Genomic DNA, 27,479 nt, shown 5'->3' on the forward strand with positions numbered 1-27,479 from the left:
TCTTGAATGCTAACAGATATCTCAGACTTGACAAGTTCAAAATAATTCTTGATTCTCCCTCCCCATCATTCCTCCCTCAGTCTTTCCCATCTCAAGAGGTGGCACTGCCATTTATTCTATTGTTCAGGCAGAAAGCTTTGGAGTTATCCTTGATTCCTCTTATTCCCTCAACTACACATCCAATCTATTCATCGTCAAGACCTATTGATTCCATTATCCAAATGTGTTCCAAATCTGACTGCCTTTCAACCACCCTGGTCCAAGCCAAAGCTTCCTTTCACTATGGGCTGCCTAAAAACAATTGCAGCTTTCTTTGTGATGAATCTCCTTTGCAGGAGATGCGGAAAAGGGGAAGTAATGTTAGGGAGTGAACAATATGTCAGGCACAGATTAGATGCCTGTTGGCAGGTCTTATCAGCTCTATTTCCCTTAAGAAATCAAAGACATTTGATAAGAAAGAATTCTAAGTGATCTTTCTCAGGCTTTTAGAAAGAGTCTATGAATTATGGTCCAAGTATTCCATTTCCCTGAGTTTGCATGGTGGGCCTGCTTCCCTTATGTCTTCATGAACACTTGGTTAAACCCAGAGACAGTGTTAAACACACAGGAGAAGGGGAAGGAAAGAAGCAAATGTATTTCTGTAGATAGATCTTTTTCAAATGTAAAAATTAAAAAATTACAGAATTTTCCTGCTCAAACCCTCTCAATACTTCCTATCACATTTAAAATAAAACCCAAACTCTTTACTATATTATACAAGATCACCCTTCTCCCTAACTTCATCTCCTTCTAGGCTCTCCATCATGGCAGCAACTCTTGCCATCTTGGACTTCTTGCTATTCCTTGAACACGCTAAGGTCATTCCCTTTCAGGGCTTTTGTTAATTCTAGTCTCTGGAACACTCTTCACCAAGAACTTCCAATGACTTACACCCTCACTCCATTCATTTTTCTGGGCAAGTGTCACCTTATAAGACAGGATTTCCTTAGCCACTCCAAATAGGTACTCTCTCCCAATGAAATTCTATCTCTTTATTATGCTTTATTATTCTTCAAAGCCCTTCGATTTACCTGAATTTATATACTTTTAAATTTATTATCCATCTCCTTTAGAAGAATGTACACTGTAATGTGGCAAGGATTTTGCATGCTTTCTTCACTGCTATCTCCCCAGTGCTTGGAAGAGTACTACTTGATACACAGTGGACACTCGGCAAATATTTGTTGATTGAATGAGTAACTGAAAACCCTGCTGAAAAATTCCAAGTAGACTATGTGAGTTTGGGGGCTTGATTTATTATTGCTACGCATCGTTGGTGGTACTAAATAGCCATCCCAAACCTTCTCCCTTTTTATCTTGTTCTTAAAGAAGAAGTAGGTGTGAGCAAAAATCAGCGTGGAACCAGAATCGAGGGTTTTATGTGGCTTATCAACAGCCTCCTTGAGGCATTTCCCTCCCTACCCACCTCTGCTCTGTGCTCTCAGTTTGGCTCTGATATGTCTATTAGTTTTGAGCCAATCACATTTGTGAATACCATAGCAGTATAGCCATGACTAGATGAAGAGGAAGAGGTCTATTCTTACAAGAATGAAACAATACCATTGGAAAGGCTGAAAATTCACTATAGGGAGCCTGCATCTGGTATGCCTTTACTTATGGAGTTAGGCTGGTCCAGAAACAGTGGGAATGCCCTGATCAGCAGGCAGGGCCAACCAACTGGGTGTTTCAAATGAAGAGAGAACTATGGCTTGAAAATGTTAGTTTTAGAAATGATAGAAGGCAAACTAGTCGCATATCAGTAGATGAATGAAGAGAGATTGACACTCAGGGGAAGACATGAGATCTGAAATGTCAAAACTAGTCTTATACAAAAAGAAAAGAAGAATATCTCTCTGATTTTATATGGACCTAACTGCTTTTACACTTGGGACTAGGATAGGAAAAGGTTGGGGAGATGTTTTTGATGATAGTAGGTCTGGGAAAATGACTGTGTCCTAGAGAGATTTAATGGAAGAGGAAAGGAATGATATTAGGGAACAATTTAGAATTATACCCCAAGAGGGAGCCTGGATCCAGGATTTTGTGTGTGTGTGTGTGTGTGTGTGTGTGTGTGTGTGTGTGTGTGTGTGTGTTACGCGGGCTTCTCACTGTTGTGGCCTCTCCCGCTGCAGAGCATAGGCTCTGGACACGCAGGCCCAGCGGCCATGGCTCACGGGCCCAGCCGCTCCGCGGCACATGGGATCCTCCCAGACGGGGGCACAAACCTGCGTCCCCTGCATCGGCAGGCAGACTCCCAACCACTGCGCCACCAGGGAAGCCCCCAGGAAATTATTGAAAGTCGCCCTCCGATGGTAACAAATTGGAAGTCCTTAATGAGAACAACTGGGGGACTTTGATGATTCCTGGGAGTAAAAACTTTGGGGAAGGGATGCTTCAGGAATCCATAAGCAGATAACAGAGAAACTTTGAGTTTTAGGGCCAGTGTAAATATAAGCTAAGGGGAAAAGATATTGATTTGGATTTGAGGAAGCCAATATAGCTAAACGGTTATTGGAAAGCTGATCAAATTAATAGTTATTACATTATTACATGCATTTCAGGTGCTCAAATTCATAATTTGGGATGTGAAAATAGCCTCTAAGTAGTGACTAAAACAACATTTGCACTTTACGTGATTGGATCTGCAAGGAATCCAATCAATTTCCCCAGTGCCTGGCCTCTACCCCTTACATGTCCAGACATCTTTGGGTGGTTACCAATATGCTGGAGATCAGAGTAGAGAACAGTCTTTCTTCTTCTTTCTTACTGCATAGTCTTAGGCAGCTCCTCAACACGTACGGACTTTAACTTTTACCTGAGACTTTGACTTTAGGGGAGAGGCACCAGTTGACGGGGTGCTAGAGTTGGCCCACAGATAACCTTTAGGGGATGTAGGAGATTCTATGTCGGTCCATGAGCACTTCTGGAAGTTCTCCTGGGAAGTTTCATAACTCAATTTATAAAAAGAAAAAACATATAGGCAGACACTATATGAGATTAAAACCTAACCCAATCAAAACCTCAATTAATATAGGGGAAAATATTCACACATAGAAGAGAAACACATTACCCTGTTCAAAAACTGTTTGGTCAGATACTTCAATTCACACAATTAAAACATTCAATAACACTAATTTTTGAATATTTGGCATAGTAAAAATGCTTGTATGGCTTTTTATCACTGAATGTCGTGAGTCTAACAGGTTCCATAGGAAAAAAATACAACATCTAATTACACTAAAGGGCTTAATAGCATACTAGATACAAAAGAAGAAAATCTCAGTAAATCTGACAACATAACAAAAGAAACTATCCAAACTGACGCATATAGAGAACATATGAAATACATAAGAAAAATAAACAAGGCCTCATGACCTGTAGGACAATATCAAATGGTCTAACCTATGTGTAATTGGAGGCCCTGGTAAGTGGGGAAGGGAAGATATTTTAAGAGATAATGGCTGAAAAGTTTCCAAATTTGAAGAAAAATATCAATCAACCGATTCAGGAAGCTCAACAAACCCAAAGCAGAATAAACAAAAAGAAAATGGGACTGAGAAACATTATACTCAAATTTCTGAAAACCTGTGATAAAGCAAAGGGGGAAAAATGTACACAACTGTTTAGTCTGGGTTAAGGGTAGATACCATTCTTACAACTTTTCTCTAAATTTTAAATTCTATCAAAATGAATAGTTACCAAAAAGACAAGATGTAACCAAAATACTGCTTGATAGCAGGGAAAGTGGCAGGGAAGAGTTCAGAAGTAAACAGTCTTCCTTTTTAACTCCATCTGTTCAGGAGTATATTTCTTAAATTTGTAAAAACTGCACATTGAAATTTTAAGGGTAATTACTAGAAGAATATGCAGATATATCCCACAGAATATCTTGCTTGTTAATATTATGAATGTTTCCTTGCTTTTAAATACCAATTTTATAGAACAATATCATTCAATAAAAATATTTTCCATCCTTATTTATCTAAGAAAAATTTATATTCATTCCACAAAATTCAGTACTACTTAAAAATGTGTTTTATTATTTTTAAGGTGCTATAATTTATTAATAATGGCTTATTTTATTTGTTTAATTGAAGTATAGTTCATTTACAATATTATATTAGTTGCAGGTATACTACTTAGTGATTCAGTATTTTTACAGATTATATTCCATTAAAAGTTGGGAATTCCCTGGTGGTCCAGTGGTTAGGACTTGGTGCTTTCACTGCCAAGGGCCCATGTTCAATCCTTGGTTGGGGAACTAAGATCCTGCAAACTGCACATGGCGCGGCCAAAAAAAAAAAGTTGTTACAAGATAGTGGCTATAATTCCCTGTGCTATACAATATATAATTGTAGCTTATCAATTTTCTATGTAGTAATTTGTATTTCTTAATCCCATACTCCTAATTTGCCCCTCCCCTCTCCCCTCTCCTATTTGGTAACCACTAGCTTGTTTTCTATATCCATGAGTCTCTTTCTGTTTTGCATATACATTCATTTGTATTATTTTTTAGATTCCACTTATAAATGATATCGTATAATATTTATCTTTCTCTAACTTATTTCACTAAGCATAATATCCTCTAGGTCCATCTACATTGCTGCAAATGGCAGAATTTCATTCTTCTTTATAGCTGAGTAGTATTTCATTGTATATATAAGCCACAACTTCTTTATACATTCGTCTGTTGATAGACACGTGGGTTGTTTCCATACCTTGGCTATTGTAAATAGTGCTGCTATGAACACTGGGGCGCATGTATCTTTTCGAATTAGTGTTTTCCTTTTTTTCTGGATATATACCCAGGAGTGGAATTGCTGGATCATATGGCAAATCTATTTTTAGTTTTTTGATGAACCTCCATACTGTTCTCCATAGTGGCTGCATCAATTTACATTCCCACCACCAGTTGTACAAGGGTTATCTTTTCTCCACATCCTCTCCAACATTTGTTATTTGTAGAATTTTTGATGCTAGCCTTTCTTTTTTTTTTATTGGAGTATAATTGCTTTACAATGTTGTGTTAGTTTCTGCTGTACAACATAGTGAATCAGCTATATGTATACCCCTATATCCTCCCTCTTGGACTTCCCTCCTACCCCACCACCATCCCACCCATCTAGGTCATCACAGAGCACTGAGCTGAGCTTCCTGTCCTTTATAGCATGTTCTCACTAGCTATCTATTTTACGCACGGTAGTGTATATATGTCAATCCTAATCTCCCAATTCGTCCCACCCTCCCCTTCCCCCACCCCGTGTCTACATGTCCCTTCTCTACATCTACGTCTCTATTCCTGTCCTGCAAATAGATTTATCTGTACCATTTTTCTAGATTCCACATATATGCGTTAATATACGATATTTCTCTCTTTCTGGCTTACTTCACTCTGTATGACAGACCCTAAATGCTGGAGAGGGTGTGGAGAAAAGGGAACCCTCTTGTACTGTTGGTGGGAATGTAAACTGATACAGCCAATATCAATTGTGGAGTGAACAGTATGGAAGTTCCTTAAAAAACTGAAAATAGAACTACCATATGACCCAGCAATGCCACTACTGGGCATATACCCTGAGAAAACCACAATTCAAAAGAACACATGTACCCCAATGTTCATTGCAGCACTATTTACAATAGCCAGGACATGGAAACAACCTAAAGATTTTTAGTGTCTTTTCTTGTGCCTGTTAGCCATCTGTATGTCTTCTTTGGAAAAATGTCTATTCAGATCTTCTGCCCATTTTTGATTGGGATGTTTGTTTGTTTGTTTGTTGATATTGATTTATATGAACTATTTATATATTTTGGATATTAACTCCTTAGTGGTCATATCATTTTAAAATATTTTCTCCCATTTAATAAGTTGTCTCTTCATTTTGTTGGTGGTTTCCTTTGCTGTGCAAAAGCTTTTAATTAGGTCCCATTTCTTTCTTTCTTTTTTAAAATATTTATTTATTTATTCATTTTTGGCTGCATCGGTTTCTTTTTTCTGTCCTGTATTCCCCACTCCCTTACCTGGGAAGACTTCCTTAGTGTTTACATCACTGGCAAATAAGTCCATATCTCAACGTCTGCTTCTGTGGAACATGATCTAAGATGTATCCCCCTATACACATACTTAGTACACATTCAACTTGCTAATTTTCTTCCTATCTAATAGGTGTAAATTAATATCTCATTGCTGTTTTAATTTGCATTTCGCTGATTATTGATGAGTGTTAACATTTCTTCATATCTTAATCAACTTTTGGTGTCTTCTGCCCATTGTTTTATTGCAATTGCTCTTTTTCTTGTTCATTTGCAAAATTTTTTGGTATATTCTAGATATCAATCCATTGTCAGTTTTTATGAGTACAAGTAATCTTCTTTAATTCTATTATTTGTCTATTAATTTTTTCTCTGGATAGAAAGCTTTTTTTTTAATACTTCCACCAAGACTTTTATTAACCATTTTGGTTTTTTAATTATCTTTAAAAAATACTTATTTATTTATTTTGGCTATGCGGGGTCTTCGTTGCGGCATGTGGGATCTTTTCTCTTTTAGTTGTGGCATGTGGACTCGGACTCAGTTGTGGCATGCACGCGGGATCTAGTTCCCCGACCAGGGATCAAACCCAGATCCCCTGCATTGAGAGCACGCAGTCTTACGCACCGGACCAACAGGGAAGTCCCTATTAACCATTTTAAAGTGAGCGATTCACTGACATGTTCATTCACAATGTCATGCAACTACTACTTCTATTTAGTTCCAAACATCAGCCCAAAGTAAAACCCTTCTTCATTAAGCAGTTTCTCCCCATGCTGCCTCCCCTACAGCCCTGGCAACCACCAATCTGTTTGACCTCTATGAATGTTTCTATTCTGGGTAGGTCATATAATGTAATACGTGGTTTTGTGTCTGACTTCTTTCGTTTAGTATGTTTTGGAGGTTCATCCATGTTATAGCATATATTACTACTTCATTTTTTTAACGGCTGAGTAATACTCCATTTTATGGGTAGACCACACTTTGTTTATTCATTCTTCCATTGATGGACATTAGTGCTATTTCCACCTTTTGGCTATTATGAAGAGGGCTGCTATGAATATGCATGTCAATGTACTTGTTTGAGCACTTGTTTTTAATTCTTTGGAATATATAGCTAAGAGTGAAATTGTAGGGTCATATGGTAATTCTATGTTTAACTTTTTGAAGAACTGCTAAACTATTTTCCACAATGGCTGAACCATTTTACATTCCCACTAGCAATGTACAATGGTTTCAATTTCTCTACCTCTTTGCTCATTATTTTCCACTTTTTTTTACATTGTAGCCATTCTAGTGAGTGTGAAGTGGTACCTCATTGGAGTTTTGGAAAGCTTTAATTTTGATGTAATCAAATTCATCAACATTTTGCCTCATGGTTTGTGTTTTCTAAATTTTGTTTAAAAGTCTGTCCCAGGGCTTCCCTGGTGGCGCAGTGGTTGAGAGTCCACCTGCCGATGCAGGGGACACGGGTTTGTGTCCCTGTCCGGGAAGATCCCACATGCCGCAGAGCGGCTGGGCCTGTGAGCCATGGCCGCTGAGCCTGCGCATCCAGAGCCTGTGCTCTGCAACAGGAGAGGCCACAACAGTGAGAGGCCTGCGTACCGCAAAAAAAAAAAAAAAAAAAAAAAAAGAAGTCTGTCCCTGCTCCTAGGACATAAATATATTCTCTGAATTTTTCTTCTGTGACTTTCCCCCTACCCCTACATTTAAGTCTTTAACCCATCTAAAATACCCCTTTGTATTTGATGATAGGTAAGGATCCAGTTTGTATTTCTCAATATAGTGATGATGTTAGGTAATAATTCAGTTTATATTGCTCCACAGAGTGAGCCAGTTTCCTCAACATCATCTACAAATCAATTGATCAATCAAGCAAGAAAGCAATCTTCATTTCTCAATGAATTTTTGGAGCCTTCTTTAGTATACATTTGATTCTGATAAATTTTTGTTTCTAAATTCTTTATTCTATTCCACTGGTCTCTTTGTTCTTGAGCCAAAAATTTATTCATCAGGTATTAAGCGCCAAAATTCTGTTAATATCAGGTATGGAAAATTCTACCTCTATACTCATATTTTTTGCTTGTTTGTTTTTTTTGTTCTAGCAGCACCTCACGGCATGCAGGATCTTACTTCCCCAACCAGGGATCTAACCCTTGCCCCCTGCAGTGGAAGCGCAGAGTCCTAGCCACTGGACCGCCAGGGAATTCCCAATACTCGTATTTTTTAAGTTGATTTTTATTCATATTTAAGAGTCAACTTATCATCTTCTTCAGAATGTCCAACTGGAATTTTGAGTTGGATTACTTAAAATTATAGATGAATATAGAGAAACATTGTTATAAAGTTGTACCATCCAAAAGCATGACATTTTATCTATTTAGATCTTCTTTATATTGTCTATTAGTTTTTTCCAAAATAAGTTATTATTCTACGGAGTTGTACCATTTAAGAAGATAAAACTGTTTACTTAGATTTTCTTTATATCCTTTACTAGAGTTTTAAAGTTTACTTCACAGAAGTCTTAAGCATACTGGATTAAATTTAGTCCTAGTTACTTCACAGTTTTTGTTGCTACTGTGAATAGTGTTTTATTTTTATTACATTTTCTAGTTGGTTATTATTGATTTAGAGAAATTAGTTCTAACAGTTTGTTGATTCTGTTGGTTCTTCTAGATCAATGATTCTATCATCTGCAGATAATGACAGTTTTTCAGCTACTTACATCTTTTTCTTTCCTTATAAAGTTGGCCAGGACCTTGAGTATAAATAATAGCAGACATGGGGGCATCTTAATCTTGCTCCGGGTCTAAAGTTTCTCCATTAATTATGTTTGCTGTTGGTTTTTGACGTATAAACTTTATCAAGGTGAAGTATTTCCTTCTATTTCTATTCCTAGTTTTCTTAAGGGTTTTTTCATCATAAATAGGTGTTTATCAAAAATCAAATGTTTTTGGTGACTAGTGGTATAAGGTTGATGTTGTAAATTTTGTTGGTAGCTTTTCTTATATAGACTCATACCTTAATTTCTGAGATTTTTTTTTTTTTTTTTTTTGGCCGCACCGTGCAGCATGCGGGATCTTAGTTCCCTGATAAGGGATCAAACTCATGCCCCTGCACTGGGAGTGTGGAGTCTTAACCACTGGACCACCAGGGAAGTCCCTGAGACAAATTTTAATTGACCAAGATTGGAGAATTGGTGACAATGAGGTTTGAAAAAGAGACTTTTAATTTCTTCTGTCTTTACTGAGACAGAAGACTTTATATTGACCCCACTTTCCTCTCCTTCCCTTTCAGCAAAATTCCTTGAAAGGTTTGTCTATATTTACTATCTCCAATATTTCTCCTCCCATTTTTCTTTTTTTTTTTTTTTACTTTTTTTGTTGAAGTATAGTTGATTTACAATGCTGTGCCAATCTCTGCTGTACAGCAAAGTGACTCTGTTATACACATGCAGACATTCTTTTTTTATATTCTTTTCCATTATGGTTTATCACAGGATTTTTAAAATATAAATTTATTTTATTTTTATTTTTGGCTGTGTTGGGTCTTCATTGCTGTGCGCGGGCTTTCTCTAGTTGCGGTGAGTGGGGGCTACTCTTCATTGTGGTACACGGGCTTCTCATTGAGGTGGCTTCTCTTGCTGTGGAGCAAGGGCTCTAGGCATGCGGGCTTCAGTAGTTGTGGCACGTGGGCTCTAGAGCACAGGCTCAGTAGTTGTGGCTCACGGGTTTAGTTGCTCCGCAGCGTGTGGGATCTTCCCAGACCAGGGCTCGAACCCATGTCCTCTGCATTGGCAGGCGGATTCTTAACCACTGCGCCACCAGGGAAGCCCTATCATAGGATATTGAGTATAGCTCCCTGTCTTCCCATTTTTCTTGATCCCACTTCAAACCACCTTACATCCCCGTACTTTACTAAAACTGCTCTTATGAATGTCACCTGCATTGCTTCTTCCAATGGTAATTTTAGGTTCAAATCTTATTTAAGCTATCAGCAGCATTTGTCATAGCCGATTACCTCTCCTTGGTTTCCAGGGCACCACACACACGGCACACAAATATCCATGCATGTTTAAATCTCCCCTTCTCTCCTAAAATCCATACTCATATATCCATCTTCACATTTCCACTGGGATGTCAAACAACACGTCCAAAACTGAGCTCCTAAAATCCACCCAGGGAAAAATACACCAAACTCAAACTTCTTGCAATCTCTATCTCAGTAAATAGCAATTACTTTTTTTCCAGTAACCAAAAAACCTTGGAGTCAACTTCCTCGCTCTCTCTCGCATCCATATCCAGTACTTCAGCAAATCCTGTCACCTTTACCATCCACTGTCCCTGCTACCATCATGGCCTAAACCATCATTGTCCCGTGACTGAATTGTTGTAATATCCTCCTATCCTAACTGGCCTCCTTTATTTAACCTGGATCCCCCTCTCCACATCAGTCTATCTCAACATAGCAGCCAGAATAATGATGTAAGCACATGTCAGACCATGCTGCTCCTCTGTTTAAAACCCTCCAATGGTTTCCCATCTCACTCAGAGTAAAGCCAAGATTCTGTCAATGTCCTACAAAGCCTTACATACATGGTATGGTCTCCACCCTGCCTCCACTACTCCTTCACCTCTCTGCTATTATCTCCTAATACTATAACCCTCTTGCTCAATCCAACTCACCTACTAGCCTTCTCTTTGTTTCTCAGATATGCCACGTGTACTCACAAGAGCCTTTCCACTTGCTATTCCCTATGTATAGTCTGCTTTTCAAGATATCTACAGTTATGAATTCCTGACCTCCTTCAGGTTTCAACTGAAACCCTATCTGTCATCTTATTTAAGATTGTGATAATCCTCCCCAGCCAATATTTCCTATATCCCATTCCTGCTTTATTTTCTCATTATTATTGATACTTGTGCATATTTTATATACTATATATTTTATGAGCTCCATGAGGTTAAGAGTTTTTGTCTGTTTTTTGGCTGTTCTGTTCCCAACATCTGGAGTAGTGTTTGGCACATAATAATTTTTGAATTAATGTGTGCTGGATATCTCCTGTGTGACTTTCTAGATCCACTCTTTACTCTTTTCCACCTCTCTGCCCATTTCTTATTCTCTGCCCTGGGAGGCTGACCTGTTTGGTCTGCATCCTCTGTCCTCTGGCTGCTGGTTGGGTTTGGTAAATAGGAATCCTAGGAAGAGTGGTGAGGGAAGAAGGACATTTAAGTCAAATGATATAGTCCCTTGACTCTCTCCCCATTGGGTTGTCACAAATGAATGTCACAGCTTTCCTCCAGGTAGCCTTCTCTATATGACTTTATCTTTCTGGGTTTTTTTTTTCCCTCTGCTTTTGGGTCTAGGTGTGGAAACAGTGCTAGGGTACTCTACTGTCCTTTGTGCTACATGCTGCGTATGCCTTTGTAAATAACCCTTGTTACCTCTTTGAAATACCTTAGTTTGCATGTACCATTTGTTTCTGCTGGGACCCTGAGTGATAGAGAATGAATGAATGAACAGCTCAGCATGAACCCAGAGTGTAAGAATATCCATGTCCCCTGTGGCTGCTCAACAAAATGCTCCTACTGCAGAGATGGCTGAATGATCAGGTAGATAAAATGACCTCTCCTGTAGATATCAGTTGGTTTCTTTCCCAGCACTGAGAGCTTGTTTAATGGGCTCATAAACAAAGTGAAGTAGTGGCAGATTTCAAGTTTATACATAGGCTCAATAACATGATTTTTTTCTTTCTTTTCAGGTTATCAACCTGTGAGCAGTAATGACCTCTGAACCTTCACACTCAGGTGAGTGGTGGTAAATGAGTTACACTGAATCTCTTCAGTCATTGAAGGGACTTCTCTTTCCCCATACTGAAATAAACACTTATTCTGGATATGAATTTGTTTTCCATGCCTGCCCTTTCTCTCCCATTAGCATCATTTTTGGACTTAGCATTGATTCACTAACACAATATTTCGTATAATTTTATTTTGGACCAAGAAATTCACACTTCATAAAAGTAATCGAGCAAAAGGTTGATTATGACCATGGGATCTCCTGGTTTTACCATCATCAGAAGTCACTGGGTAGAAAGGTTTTTGAAGATTCATTTTCGGTGTCAGCAGGGAGACCTTATATGATTGAGAGCACTTATAAGATAGGGATGCTTGTCAGGGCATATGTTCTGAACCAGGACTATATATGGGGCTGTTTCTCCCAAAGCCAGAATACATGGATCAGGCTAAATGTTGGAGGAGTGGGATTCTCACATCACTTACAAAGTTCTTATTTCCCTTCTCCACTGCTTTGGGCTTCGCTTGTTTAAATTTCCTAATACTAAAAGTCCCACAATGGTCCCATTGAATTAGAAGCTGAGGCTACCTCTTGACCATTTGGGGCTCCTCATGCCACTGGGAAAACAGATTAAAAGAGAGGTTATGATGTTGGTTAGTGTACATTTGATCCTTGATAATGTTGCTGCTATAATAAGAGGGCAGAAATGGAGGAGCAGTATGGTGGAATCTAGGCGTCTTAGGAGAGGGAGGGTATAAGTGTCTGGATGTTAAATTTAATGTCGTGGAGAAGAATCTCAACTGTTGGGTATAAAATTAATTTTCCCCCTAGCGGCTGCCATAATTACTCTTCTGAAACTTCCTTTCCTATCAATTCCTGGCGATTCATCTATTAGAACAGTCATTTCCAGTTCTTATGACTCCTTGCTCTTCATTTCACAACTTAAATCTTCTATGTGATTTTAAGGTCTCCCCTAAACCCCTTATTCAGAGCAGTCTGGCTCTCACCCCTCTCTCCCTGGCACATGTCCCTCTGACTATGGAGTGGGGAGGAAGGATAGCAAGGGTAGAACCTTTTGGGTTGTCCACAGAGAGATTGTTTATGTCTCTCTTTGGCTCACTGTCTATGGACATAGTGTGGACAAGGTTGTAGTTTCAACAGGCTCCACTGAGAGAAGATTTGTTCTCAAGCTCTCCCCTTGGCTACCTTCCAACTGGGATCCTCCCATCACATTCTTTTTATATGTGTGCATTTTTTTTATATATGTGTGCATCTTAATCCCACTGAAGACTGTAGCCCCCAATCTCATCCACCCTCTGCAGCTAACTCTTGGGCCCACAGGCATTTGAGGGATTCACGTGCAGTTCCTTCCAGGAACTGAGAACTTGGTGAGGGAGTGGCCCTGGATTTCTCCTTTCCTTGTTAGCCCTCCTATACCATCTTTCCTCCATTTTTCCCTCCTGATCTCAAAGAACAGGGCAGATCCCTTGGCGGTCCTTTGGCTAAGAAGACATTCACCTGTACTACCAATTGCCAACCTCCTTCATAGGACACTGGTAGGCATCCTCAGGAAAATCACTCCGCAAGGAATTACTATGTTAAAATAGTCTTTTTCTTTTTGGTCAAGAGACAGTCTCCTAAATTAACTGAAACCTGTGTCAGTTTATAAGGAAAATAATGCAATTTTTCTTCTAAAATAGGGCCAAGTCTGGGATCAGATAGGCAAGTGCTGCTCCTTGATAAGCCTGAGTTGGACTCTCTTGGCTCCTGTCAACTGACATCCAACTCAATGCTGTTCTGCTGTTCTGTGCTTTGACCCTGTGGCTAAGTCTCTTGCTGTTTGGCTTTTAGAAGGCTGGACCATCTGATATCTTCAACTGTACACCTCAGGGGAACAGGCCCAACTCTAGAAAACTATCCAGGAAGGCATTTTAGCATCTGGCTCTGTTTTATGCCAATTCTCAAGGTGATGTGCTATGCTGGAAAAAAAATTATTTAACAAAGTCCCAACACATTATCCTTAAATCAGGACCTGACAGGAAACAGAAAGTAATTCCTCTTCTTTCCCTAGTGGTTCCACAGTCGGGGAGTAGCTTATGTCCTGGCAGAAATGACTAATTTCTCTATCTTCTATAGCAAGCATTTACAGTTGGACACCCGGAACTGACTTCTCCACAATGATACACTCTAAATGAGATGGGATGCCAGCAACAAAATCTTTGGAATGGAGTATCAGTTACCTGGCTGTCCATGATCTGGCTCAAAGGTGAATTCCTGAGGTCCCTCTCTGAGCTCTCTAATATTTCTCTTGGGTTAACCCGGTTTAAAGAGTCTCATCCCCATAAATAGGAACATGGCTGGGTATCTGTCACACAGGACCCTTCACAGCCTGTCTCAGGATTGCAATATGATGGCAGGGTATTTACAAATGTCTGAGGGTGTTCAATTACTGGATAACTCTGTTCTGATCTGATCTGATCAATTCCTTGATAAGCATTCTGTTATCATTATTGTTCTCTTAATTTTGAGGATTTCCCAGTACACTTGGGGATATTGATGGTTTAGAGGTTATTGGCATAACTTGCTTCTGTTAGATTTTAAATCTGATTACTATCAAATGATTCAGAAAAAAATATGTTTATGTGTGTATAAATTATAGTTGTGTATGTATATATGTGCACACGTGCACATATACAGAGAGAGAGATGAATAAAGCAAATGTGGTAAAAGGTTAACATTTGGACGATCATTGTGAAGGGTATATGGCAACTTTGCGTGCTGCTACACAAAACTTCTCTGTCTAGAATTATGTCAAAATAAAAAGTTAAAAAGTATACAGATACATATGTAAGGTCTGATTAAGAAACTTAAGAAACATATCCCATAATATTAGTCCTGCTAAAATGTGAGATTACAGTAAATTTTGTTTTCTCTTTTCAGTTTATCTGTGTTTCTAAATGTTCTACAATGGAAATGTATTGCTCTTGCTCTGTAATAAGGGTAAAAGAGCATTAAAATCATAAACTGGTAAAAGGTAATGTTTTTCAAAGTTGATCTTATTGGCTATGCTAACCACATGATAGTTACTGCTCTTCTTGAGGAATGTAACGTAGACAAAGAGTTCCATAATATGTAGTCTAGATCTCCTGTTTTGAGTGAACAGATATTTTGTTCTGTCATCTAAACAAGTTAAAAAGAAAAAAGGACTACTGGCATTCCTCTAGCCCTTTAAAGTTATTGATATTTTGCTGAATATCTTTTGATATCCCTCCATATCCGCTCTCTACCTCTCTCTGCTCTTCTTTATCCTCAGAAATCTGAGCCAGTCAAAATACTGTCTTGTTGTCTGGCTTCCAGCTGGGTTTGGCCAACGGTGAGCAAGTAAGAACAGATCCATGGGAAGGAGAAGAGTGAGAGCTGGGTAATTTTTTCTTGGTTCCCTCCTGGCAGGCTTGTACAAGCTGGCTTCACCCCTTAACTGAAGAACATTGCACCTGCCAGGTAATCCTCTCTACATAGCTCTCTCTTTCTCTTTCTTCAGGTGTGGTAACCTGCTGCTAAGCCCCTGCCCTTGCTCCTTCAAGTCTAGGAGTCGTACCTCAAGTTACTAGTTGCAGGATACTTGCTTCACTTCTACTCACACCTTTGAAGACTGTGCCTTTATTAAACTTCCCTCTACTGACCCAACTGAATGTGCCAGATGTTTGTTGCTGGGACCCCAAATGACATGGCAATATCTGGTGCCTTGTGGCTTTAAAGGAAAATTCATCAACTGTGCCTGATAGCCTTCAGTAGAGGTTATTTTCCTACCACGCATCTCTTTGATTCTCTCATATGGCCTCTTAAAAAGATTGGCTACAGATGACTCATAGAGATTGTTGTGTGGGTCTTTAGCTTGGCTCAGATATAACATCTACCACAATTGTTTGCTGCCATTGATATGGCCCATGCTTTCCTCTAGATCTCTGTCCACTCCAACCAGCAGCCCTCCTTTCACTTGTGATGCTCAGTGACACACTCTCAGCATACTTAACTATGGTTGCATTAATTCTCCTGACTTGTACTACTCTGTAGTGTGGCAAGACCTTTTCCTTGGTGTTCCCGTCTCCCGAAGAATTTCCTTGCAGGACTGTATCAATGATGTCCTTATCTAGAGCCCATTCAGAGGTATTTGTACATATTCAAGCTCCAGAATGTCAGTACCTGACTTCTGAGCATTAAATGTCTGTTGTCGGGCTTCCCTGGTGGTGCAGTGGTTGAGAGTCTGCCTGCCAATGCAGGGGACACGGGTTCACGCCCCAGTCCGGGAAGATCCCACATGCCGTGGAGCAGCTGGGCCCGTGAGCCATGGCCGCTGAGCCTGAGCATCCGGAGCCTGTGCTCCGCAACGGGAGAGGACACAACAGTGAGAGGCCCGCGTACCGCAAAAACAAAACAAAACAAAACAAATGTCTGTTGTCAAATAGATTTTCCCCTGAAGGTGTCTTTTTCCAAGAAGGAGATTCAGTGCCTTGTCAACTTGTCTAGTGACCTGCATCTTATTCCAGTTTATATACACAGTCAGTCACCCATCAGTCTTCTACCTCGGAGCTCCCTTGAGTGGGAAGCCAAAGAAGCAGGAGGGACCCAAGTCAGTACACAGGAGAGGACTGTCATTCTGGCCTTGAGGTTTCCATTACTCTGACTGGAGTGACTCTGTTACTTTCCCTTGAGGCTTCCTTGTTAGATGATGGGCCTCCAAGAACTCTAGCAGAATGTGGAGTCTTTTAAAAAAAAAAACAACAGTCTCTGAACCTCGGGATGTACATATTGTACAAGAACAACCTCTATACCATAGTTCCTAGGAACTACATCAGGATAGTCCAGACTCTGAGCACAATCATAGTTGTCCTCTGAGTACGACGGAATACGTGTTCAGGGTAGTAAGGCAAGATTGCCTGTTGCAAAGATGTTAATATAGCTAATGGCCCACATGTCACAAAAAGGACTAGAAGACCCCATCTGTCTCAGTCATTCCAGTTATAAAGGAGATCAAAATGTCCCACTCAGCCTTAAAAACAGTTTTCTGAGATGAGAAATTATGTGATATTAGCAATCTAAGGAAAAAGGTATGTATGATTTGAAACTAAGAATTTAACACCTCAAAACTCTAGGTGGACACTTTCCTTTTTACTGTCCAACCTGAAAATTCATCGGGGAAGCAAATGTCCCATCATAGATTTTGTGCTGGTAATTAAGTAATTAAATGGTCACTATAATGTGGAGCAGGCCTTACTAGGGAAGAGATCTGAATATCCAACTGCTTCACAGATTACATATTCATGTTCCTAGCTAAAATCAATCCCTCCGCTTGTGCACTAGATCCCATTGCCTTCGCCTCCTCAAGGATATCGCTCCTGAAGTTCTCCCTTATCTCTGTCTTGCATTAGCAAGTTTTTACTCCCTCTTGGAACATTTTCATTAGCATATAAACAGGCTGGGTTCGTTGTTTGTTTTTCCATCTAAAAAAAAAGCAATCAGTTCTCTTGACCCCATTTTCCCCTACCAATTTCCCCATTTACAGAAAAATGTCTCAAATAGTTCCCTGTACTCATGGTCTCCAGGTTCTTTCCTCCTGTTCTTTCCTAAATCCACTGCAATCTGGCATTGACCCCTACCACTCTACCACGACTGCTCTTATCAAGGTCACCAATGACCGCCAAGTGGCGGGAGCCAATGGCCAGCTCCCCAGCCTTCATCCTACTTGACTTAGCATGATCGTCTGACAAAGTGGACCACTCCCCTTTTGGATACTTTCTTTATTAGGCATCACGCTGTTGGCTTTCTTCCTACCTCACTGGTCACGCCTTCTCAGCTCCTTTTCTGGTTCCTCCTCAACTCCCTCAGTTCTTCACTTTAAGACTGTCCCGGGGATCAGCCTTAGCCTTTCTTCTCTTCTCCCTCTACACTCATTCTCTTGTTGATCTTGTTGATCTGATTCAGACTATGAGCTTTAAATATGCAGTTAACCCCCATCTTTTTAATCTCTAGTCCAAGACCTTTCTCCCAAACTCCAGATTTATTTCAAAATTTCCACTGGGTTGTCTAACATACATCTCAAACTCAACATGTCCAAAACTAAACACTTGTTCTTCCCCTACAAACCTGTCCACATATCTAGACTTCCTCAACTCAGTTTATGGTAACTCCGTTCTCCTAGCTGCTCAGGCCAAAGCAATTTGAATCACTCTGACTCTTCTCATATTCTCACTCCCTGTAGCCAACCTTTTAGGAAAGTCTATTGGCTTTTCCTGTAAAATGTATTAGAATCTGACCACTTCTCACCACCTCCTCTACCATCACTCTGGTCCAAGCCACCATCATCTAGATTAACGAAACTGCTTCCTAACATATCATCTTGTTTGAGCCCCTTTAACATAACAGTCAGAATGATCCTTTTAAGCATAAGGCAGATCATATCATGCTTCTGCTCAAAGTCCTCAATGACTTTCCATTTTACCCAGAGAAAAAGCCAAAGTTGTAGGCTATAATACCCACATGATCTGGCATCCCCTCTTCCTTCTGATCATAATTCTGCTCCAGCCATCCTGTTCTCCTTTCTGTTTCTTGATCTCATCCTCTAGGGTTGTTTCTTTACCTGTTCCCTCTGTCTGGACAATTTCCCCTCAGATAGCTCCCAACTAACTTTCTCACCTCCTTCAAGTCTTTGTTCATATCCTATTTGTACAATGAAGCCTATCCAGATCACCCTGTTTATTACCTCAGTCTAACCCCTACTCCCACCCAGCACTCCTGATCCTACCTAGCCTGCTCTACTTTTTGTTAACGCCATATCTTTTATTACTTAACACACTATATACTTATTATTTTCTATATCCCTGCTAAAATATGAGATCATAAGGGCAGGGATCTTTGTTTTATTCACTTTGTATCCTAAGTGCCTATAACAGTGCCTGACACATTCTAAGTGCTCAATAAATATTTGTTGAAATGTATGTCCTGGTCCATGAAAGCCTCGTTCTTTTAGGTAAAAGCCATGAATACACACAGCCCCAGAAGGAAAGCCTCTAGCACTGCCTCTGGGGCTGCTAGATGCATTCCAGTCCAATCCATTGCTGACCCCTGCTGGAACCCACTGACCAAGTTGCTGTCCCACCCTTGACTGAACAAGTGGACTCAAAACTCTTTGGGTGACAGGATGCTGCTGATACCCTCTCTGCCATCTATTTGTGCCATAAACACATCCTGCTTGGAGCAGTAATAACTATAATCCTTCCTTTTCCTTGGACTTTTCCTGATTCCAGGGGTCTGCAGAAGATAGACTTTAGCTTCCTTTTGTTTTACTTATATTTAATAAGTTTGTTCTTTTGTAAGGACCCCATTAGTTGGGGATGGGAGTGGTTGCTCTTAGTTACACCTTCAGAACTAATAACTTAATCTTTTTGTTTTTTCTTTTTTTGGCTGTATCACATAGCTTCTGGGATCTTAGTTCCCCAACCAGGGATTGAACCCAGACCCTCAGAAGTGAAAGCATGGAGTCCTAACCACTGGACTGCCAGGGAATTCCCAAGAACTAATAACTTAATCTTTAACCAGACTAAAAATTGGTGAGAGGGAGATATGCTTTGAAAAATATTAATGTGATTTTTTTTCTTATTTTCTTCCATGCGACCATTACCTTTTTAACCAAAGGCATCCATTTGCCTCAAAAAACATCATGATATTTATAGCAGGAATGCAAAGGTAAACAATGACTCTATTTCAGCTTTTGAAGCCTATAACTAAATAGTAATCTTGAAAGCTTTGTTGGGAAAGTAAAAGAAGCTCCAAATTTCAAATACTCTTAAATACTAAAAGCAAAGCATGAAGCCTGGACAAAAAGTTTCACTATAATCATAGGTGAAGCAAACTTAGTGTACGACAGTGGGAAGTTGTCACCTACTGAGAGAGGAAGTGAAGTGTTCTTCCAGCTGGAAGAGCCTAGGATAAGGGGAAGGTCAGTGGGGTTGAGACAAGACTTGCTGGTGCTTGTATCCCTGAGAAGGAACCCATCAGTCTCCTCATTCCTTGGGTCTTGGCCCAGAAAGGGGAAGATGGACATGACATCAGGAACCCAAATAAGTTGAAGTAGAATTTGGAACTTCTGGGCTCACCCTCCACTTCCACTGCAAGCTCAGCGTAGTGCTAGGGCAACATGGTACCATCAAGAAGTAATTCTGAAATGGCTGAGAGATATCTAGGCAGATGGACCTGTGTGTGTAACCCAGTGTCTTATGGCCTTGGTGAGATATGGAGAGGGACCAGAATATAATTTATGTCTTGGCAAGAGGGTGCCAAAACGCTGAGAGAACCCAAGGTCCAGAAGAAGTCTGCATTTGGGATGAGAAAGTTGCATTCAACAGAGACCTCAGAACTAGAGGTTATAGCAGGACCATTGGCTCCAGCAGGGAAATGAGAAAGGCAGCCAAAGAACCAGACAGGACCTGTTGTTAACTCATTGGGCATAAGAACTATATGCCCAGAGATCCCTAGAATAGCCGCACAGCATGGAAAATGAGTGAGGACCCAGAGAACAGCACTGCACACAGCACTGAGACTGTTTTCCCTTCTGCCATGGGTTCCTGGCATTCAGAAACCATGGTGGGAAGGATCGGAGAGACACTTGGAAGGAGACAGCCCTGAGAGAGAGTTTGACAAACCTAAAATTTCTCCTCTGTCATTAACAGGAGTGGGAGCTTGCTAGTAAGATACAATTAGCTATAGATAATACAGGATGCTATCATTCTGTAAATGTTTGCACGTTTTTGACTGGTTTTCTTTTCTTCCCCTTTACTAAACTAAATATTTTGAAAGGGGAACTAGTATTCTGGGACAAGCTCTGAATCATCAAGAGCTTTTTGTAAAAAAAAAATGAGAGGAACAAAGAGTATTCTGGAAGAGGAGAAAGGAAGGAAGACCTGGGGAGGTGGAGAGACCTTCCTGAGGGAATTTAGATTGGGCTCAGTTCCTACGTGATTTAACCTTTGTTGGCACCACACCCCCACCCTCCCACCCCTGCTATGAGCTTAGAAAATGGGGACGGGTCTCTGAATTTCTAGAGAGGGATAGGAGAAGAAACCCCTGTCCAAATCCTGGAATAGGCATTAGAGCTCCTGAGCTGACATCTCTAATATATGGGCCAAAAGGGTTTTAATTACTTTAGATTCTTAGGGTACTATACCTTTTCTCAATATAAAATAATCTATATTTGTCCCACTAATGTATTATACTTTGAATTTTATTTTGACTCTGATATTAATCTTGTCATACCTGCTTGCTTTAATTAACATTTACTTGGTATATCCTTTCCTACCCTACCATCTGCTTTTGTTTTTTAATCAATAGTATTTTCCCCCTCCTTTAAAATATCTTTCAATTTTTTAAATGTAGGCAAGCAATACATGGAGATATCCTCACTTTAAAAGAGAAAAAGCATTATATGTACAAGGCTAAAGATCCACTGACTGTTTCACAACCTTGGTTCTTTCTTTAAGCTGCCTGTTACTATCCTTTGACCACTTTTTTTTTTTGTCCTTATATCTTAAATTGTTGATTCTTTATATATTCTGGATATTAATCCTGTGCCTGTTAATTTTTTTTTCAGAGTGTAGCTTGATATTTAACTTTGATTAGGTTTTCAGATGTAAAACATTTTAGAATTTGGATGCAGTCAAATCTGTCTTTTCCTTCTTTAAATTTTTGTTTTTAAAATTGTTGTGTCCTAAACAAGAAGGTCTTTATCCAATGATTATAGCTTCCAGCTTTTTTATAAGCTTTTATAGGTTAAAAATGTTTAGGTCTTTACCATCTGGGATTTATTTTTCTGAAAGATTTGGGATAGAATGTAATCCTGTGTTTTATTTTGCTGATTTATTTAACTGAAGAGCCAATTGTCTCAATAAAATTTACTGACTAGTTTATCTTTTCCACACTGATGTGAAGTGCCTTATCGCTTATATGTCAGCTTCTATAGTCACAAGTCTATTTCTGGGTTCTTTATTCAATCCACTTATTTGTCTATTCCTGCACATTACCACACTGTTTTAATGACCATAGCTTTGTAGTATTTTGACATCTGGCAGATCAACTCTCCCTCCCTCCCTCTCCCCCCCCCACCTCCCATGATCTTCTGTAATATTTCCTTGAAAAAGTTTCATGAAAAATCTTTTTGCTGTTTTGATTGGAATTTCATTAAATACATAAATTTGATAAAAGGATGGACATCTTTTTAAAAATTAAGTAATTCATTAATTTTGTGGGGGGGGCTGTGTTGGGTCTTCAGTGCTGCATGTGGGCTTTCTCTAGTTGCAGTGAGTGGGGGCTACTCTACGTTGCGGTGTGCGGGCTTCTCATTGCAGTGGCTTGTCTTGCTGCAGAGCACGGGCTTCAGTAATTGTGGCACGTGGGCTCAGTAGCTGTGGCTTGCAGGCTCTAGAGCGCAGGCTCAGTAGTTGTGGCACATGGGCTTAGTTGCTCCATGGCATGTGGCATCTTCCTGGACCAGGGATCAAACCCGTGTCCCCTGCATCGGCAGGCAGATTCTTAACCACTGCACCACCAGGGAAGTCCCAAGGATGGACATCTTTATAGTATTGAGTTTTACCATCTACAGGAACATTATTTATCCCCATTTAGTCATATTTTCTTTTACATCATTCAGCAAAATTCTATAGTCTTGTCTATAAAGGTTCTTTATGTTATTCATTGCTACTGTATATGGATGGAATCACTTAGTCTATTACATTTTCTGATTGATGATTGCTGGCATATAGGAAAGTCATTGATTTTCTCCTTTCTTCAATTAATGTAGTGAATTATATCAACAGAGCCCATTATTGAATTATCTTGCATTTCTGAGATAAATTTAACATTATCATGTTGCATTATTATTTTCATTTGCTGCTGAAATACAATTTCTAGTATTTTATTGTACTTGGGATTTTTGCATCCATCTTTATAAATAAAAAGTGGTGTATTATTTTCTTATCTTTTATATAGCTTGTTTTGGTATTAAGGTTAGCTTAACTATATAACATGAAGTAAATTGGATAACTTTCTCTTTCCATGATTTAAAGCAATTTATAAAATATGGAAGTTACCTGTTTCTTGAAGGTTTAGAGAACTTGCCTATATAACCACCTAGACCTAGTGCCTTTTTTGGGGATAGATCTTTTACTACTGTTTCAGCTTTTCTATATCTTCTTAGACTATTTTGAAATTTTATATATTCCTGTAAAATTAGCCATATATTTTTCAACTCTATTGATATAAAGTTGTTTGTATTATTCTCTTATGATTAGGAAAATCTGCTCATGCATTATGATTTTATGTCCTTTTTTATACCTGATAAATTTTTGTGCCTTCTCTCCTTTTTCTTAATATTTGCCAAAGAAATCTATTTTTAGTAGGCTCTTAAAAAGTGTTTCAGACCACTCTACTCACTTTCTTTTTCTGTTTCACTAACTTCTGCCTTTATCCATGGCAGTGTTTTTTCAAACTTTTTTCATTATTACCCCTCTAGGAAACTTTTTAGACCCCTTTTCCCTTAATCACTACTTTCTTCCCCCTGCAACCCACAACCTTAAACCACACATACAGTACGTATCTGTTTATGTAGTATGGTCTTTTGAAGAGCCACAACCATTGTAATAGCTAACATTTTTTTCAGCCCTCAAGAACCGATTTTCGCTCCCTTGGGGGCAATATCTTTTCTACTGAGAATGCATTGCCCATGGTAATGTCTGTTTCTACTTTCTTTGGGGTTATTTATTTTCCTTTTCTTCTGAGTTGAAAGCTTGTTCGTTCACTTCCAATTTTTTTTAAGTAAAAAATTGAAGGCTATAAACTGTACTTTCTCCCCCAGTGCTGTTTGCTTGCATCACAGAAGTTTTGCTGTTTTGTGCTTTTGGTTTTCATTCAGTTCTAAATTTTTGTAATGGCCACTTTTATCTGAGTTATGTAGGGGCTTGCTTTTATATTTCCCCATACATGGATTTTTGGGTAAGATTTTTATTGTATTTTTATGTGACTGCCTACCTGGAATTTGTTGAAACTTTCTATCTTACCACATGGCCAACTGAAATTCCTGCAATCTTTCAAAGTTTGATGTTTTCTGTAGGCTTTTGGTAGACACTTTTTATCAATTTAAGAATTATTTTTGTTACCAGTTTGCTAAGGTGTTTTTACTTATTTTTAATTATTCTTTTATTGAAGTATAGTTGATTTACAATGGTGTGTTAATTACTGCTGTACAGCATGCTAAGGTGTTTTTAAATTAAATCACAAATTGGTGTTGAGTTTTAACAAATACTTGTTTTGGAACCAATTGAGATGATCGTGCTTTTTTCTTCCTAATTTCTATTAATTTGATTAATTACTTTAATATATTTCATGTGTCTCATCTACCCTATGCTTTCCCTTAGAGGCCTAACTCTGTACATTCTCCAAGGCATATTTGTGTTCCCATTTACAATGATAATATCACTGAGACTAAGCTAAAAATGTTAGAAGTAATACATCTATATTTTCTTTAACCTTCTAATATACCCATCTTAGGGTTGATGGGATGATTTCCCATTGCTTTCTCTACAGATTCAGGTAGGTACCTCTCAATATTTCCCTGGATCTGAGATCCCTGGTGGAAGTGGGCATTTCTGTTTTCTCTCTGAGAGCTTGCTTCCATTCTTCTGTTATATCTCTTTGGGCTCTAATTACCTCCTCTAATTAAGGAATGACTAAATTACCACCCTCTTCTTTAGTCCCATCGTAAGATCATTTGGCTCTGCGTCATTTTCATTTTCCCATTTGTATTGTCAATTTTTTGTGCCCTTTAAGAACACAACCTTTCTTCTAAAGAAATCCTTTTCTTCCTCCAGATCAACTGGCCTGTCTTCCTTCACTTTTCACCCTCCCACTGCTTCTATTTTGACTTCAAGGCCTGAACATATATTTGAAACAAATACAATTCTTACTTGATTTCCTGAAGAGACCTACTTCCTAGGAAGAGAAGAATCCAGGCACAACACTTTTTAATACTCTTCCTAGCCTTTGGAATTACAATAGCATTGCTTCTCTCTACCCCAAACCCCCATATAACAAACATTTGCATTTCTCTTTTTACGTTTATGATTAAAATCCACCATTCCTCTGTGATTGAACACACAACTTGAGTTCTTGAAATTCCCGTCAGGGCTCATATAGTCAACACATCAGGCACTTGGGACATAAATGCAAGGTGACTCTGAATACCCATGTGAATTAAAGAAGTTGGCCCCTTCCATCAAGATTAGCCCAAATTGGGTGAAACTAACCTAATGCCACCTGCTAATCTCCAGCACAATTTAAGGGCTAGACTCTCCCAAGTTTGTTGTAAGTACACATGGAACTTATGCCATTAAGTTCCTTAAAGTCCTCATCTGCAATTCTGGCTGAGAATAAATGGCAGCACAAATTTTTCCATTCAATAGCGCCTTTCCCTTCTGCAGCAAGCCTGTCTCAACTGTATCTATGTGAATCAAGATCAGCCACAGTGACCTGTACTTTTGCAAAGCTCTATGTCCAGTACCTCTAAAAGAATAATGACTTGCCTATGGACGTTAGCTACCATAAGCTGCTAGAACTTGAAAAGGCCAAAGAACTAAAAGGCCCAAGATCACTACAGCACTAAACCTGTGCCCTTGCAAACCAGATGTTCCATCTCTACACATCTTATTTTGGTCCCCTAATTCCAGCCAGAGTGCCTATTTCTCAAGACTTAATAGCCAATGCATATCTGCATGTGTTGGGGCTTAAGGGGGAAAATTAATCATATCCATTTCCTTTCTAAGTTCTCAATCAACTAGGTAACAGATACAAGAATCAGACCAATGAGGATCAAAATATCAGTATTTTGTTGATGAGGCTGTACCTATAGCCAAAATTGGGCTTTCTAATACCAACCCTCCACTGCCTTTCCCACCCTTCCCAATTCCTCCTATTGGTATTACTCACCCAAAGAATATAGAAAGAAAACACTTACCTGGGGAGCTGCAAGGGGGAATGGCTGTTCCAAAAGTGGAGACACAGAGAAGTGCTCTTCAGACCTGCCTCTGGAAAGCAGGCCTGGGCCTCAGGAGGTGTGCTTACCATATGAAAGCTGGATCCGAGTGGAGTGGGTACATATTGCAGACAGAGGTACAAAAGAGAGAAGAGAGCTTAGAAAGAAAGAAAGAGAGAGAGAGAGAGAGAGAGAGAGAGAGAGAGAGAGAGAGAGTGTGTGTGTGTGTGTGTGTGTGTGTGTGTACATGATGACCCTCTTCTGTATGTCTCCATCAGAGAACACAATCTTCCTTTGGAGATTAAGTAAGAGGTAGAGACAGAGGCCAAGAGTGATATTCCAATACAGTTTCCTACTTGGAGGAGAATAGGGAAATAGGGACAAATGAGAGATTCTTGTCCCTGTGGGTGGGGCAAGGCCTGTACTCTTCATCCCCTCCCAGCAGGGGCAGGGGATCCAATTCTCTCATGCCCAAGGTCTGACCTGGAATTCAATCCCAGCTCCCAACCCAGATTTCGGGAAGAGTTCTATTAAAAGATTCTGTTACTAGGTCATTCCTACATCAGAACTCAGGATGGTGGGAGTCGGGCAAGAGCCCAGAGGTTCAGATTGACCACAACCAAACCCCAGACATACTCACTTGCTGAGCTCCATCTGATGAACAAAAAGAAGCAAAAGAAACACTAATAAAACTCGGAAGACCCTTTCAAGGTATTTCACTAATAACAGGTCCTCAAGAGCTGTCTGGCCACTGGAGTGAAAAGGGTAACAACAATAACCAAAGCTAAGAAAGATCAGCCTACTAATATTACCCCCATTGTCTGTCTCCCTTCCCACCACCCCAAGTTCTTGGAGAAGTCACTGAAAGACATGCTACATTTAGCTTGTCAGAGGCCTTTCCCAGACAAAAGTCCCCAAGGTACAAAAACTCAAATAAGGACACTACTTGGGAGATTGAAAATCAAAAGTTATTTATCAGAGGGTGATTGGAAAAGTCACGCTTTCTCGAGCCCAATTCCAGAATGGTCAGTGGGAGTCTCTCTCCTGTTAGCTTCATTGGTCCACCTACCCAATGGCAGATCTTCTACTGAAGGGGACAAAAGGGAAATCACAGTCCTCAAGGGGGCCCCAGAGTTCCCTTCCTATCAAGTCCCAGCTGAGGAGACAAACCGAACAAAGGGAGGACTCTTTCCACCACCAAAACCCACCTTCACAATTGTGGGCCTCCTATTCCCACAAGTAACTCAAGGAAAGCTCCACCTACCCTGCTTAGTCCTCATCAGGAAACACTGAACCTCTTCATACCCTTTGAGTCCTTCCTAAATACCCTTCCTTCACTTAGTGTAGGGGCACTTATTAGAGTCCCAGTGTTCACATCACTTACTCTCTCAAGGAAGATAGAGTGCCCAGGACTAGAAACTAGCATTGAAAATTTATCTACCAGATCAAAAGGTAAAGTCTCTCCCAAGATGCTAAAGAGGCATTCCCACTTTAAGTCCACATGGTGTGGAAGGAGGGAATGGACTCAACCTGCTAAGAAAA

General features: G+C 39.6%; 1 protein-coding gene across 1 annotated transcript in view; it reads right to left on the reverse strand.

Moving 5' to 3' along the window:
• TSGA13 (testis specific 13) overlaps positions 1-27,479 on the reverse strand; it is a gene marked incomplete at both ends in the record, with an annotated part of 52,309 nt that overhangs the window by 21,580 nt on the left and 3,250 nt on the right. Inside the window, one exon of the mRNA XM_082846238.1 lies at positions 26,578-26,591. Coding sequence (XP_082702364.1) covers positions 26,578-26,591 — 14 coding nt within the window. The remainder of the gene's footprint in view (positions 1-26,577; positions 26,592-27,479) is intronic.

The sequence above is a fragment of the Leucopleurus acutus genome (assembly GCF_964270905.1).
Source record: "Leucopleurus acutus genome assembly, chromosome: 9".
NCBI lineage: Eukaryota > Metazoa > Chordata > Mammalia > Artiodactyla > Delphinidae > Leucopleurus > Leucopleurus acutus.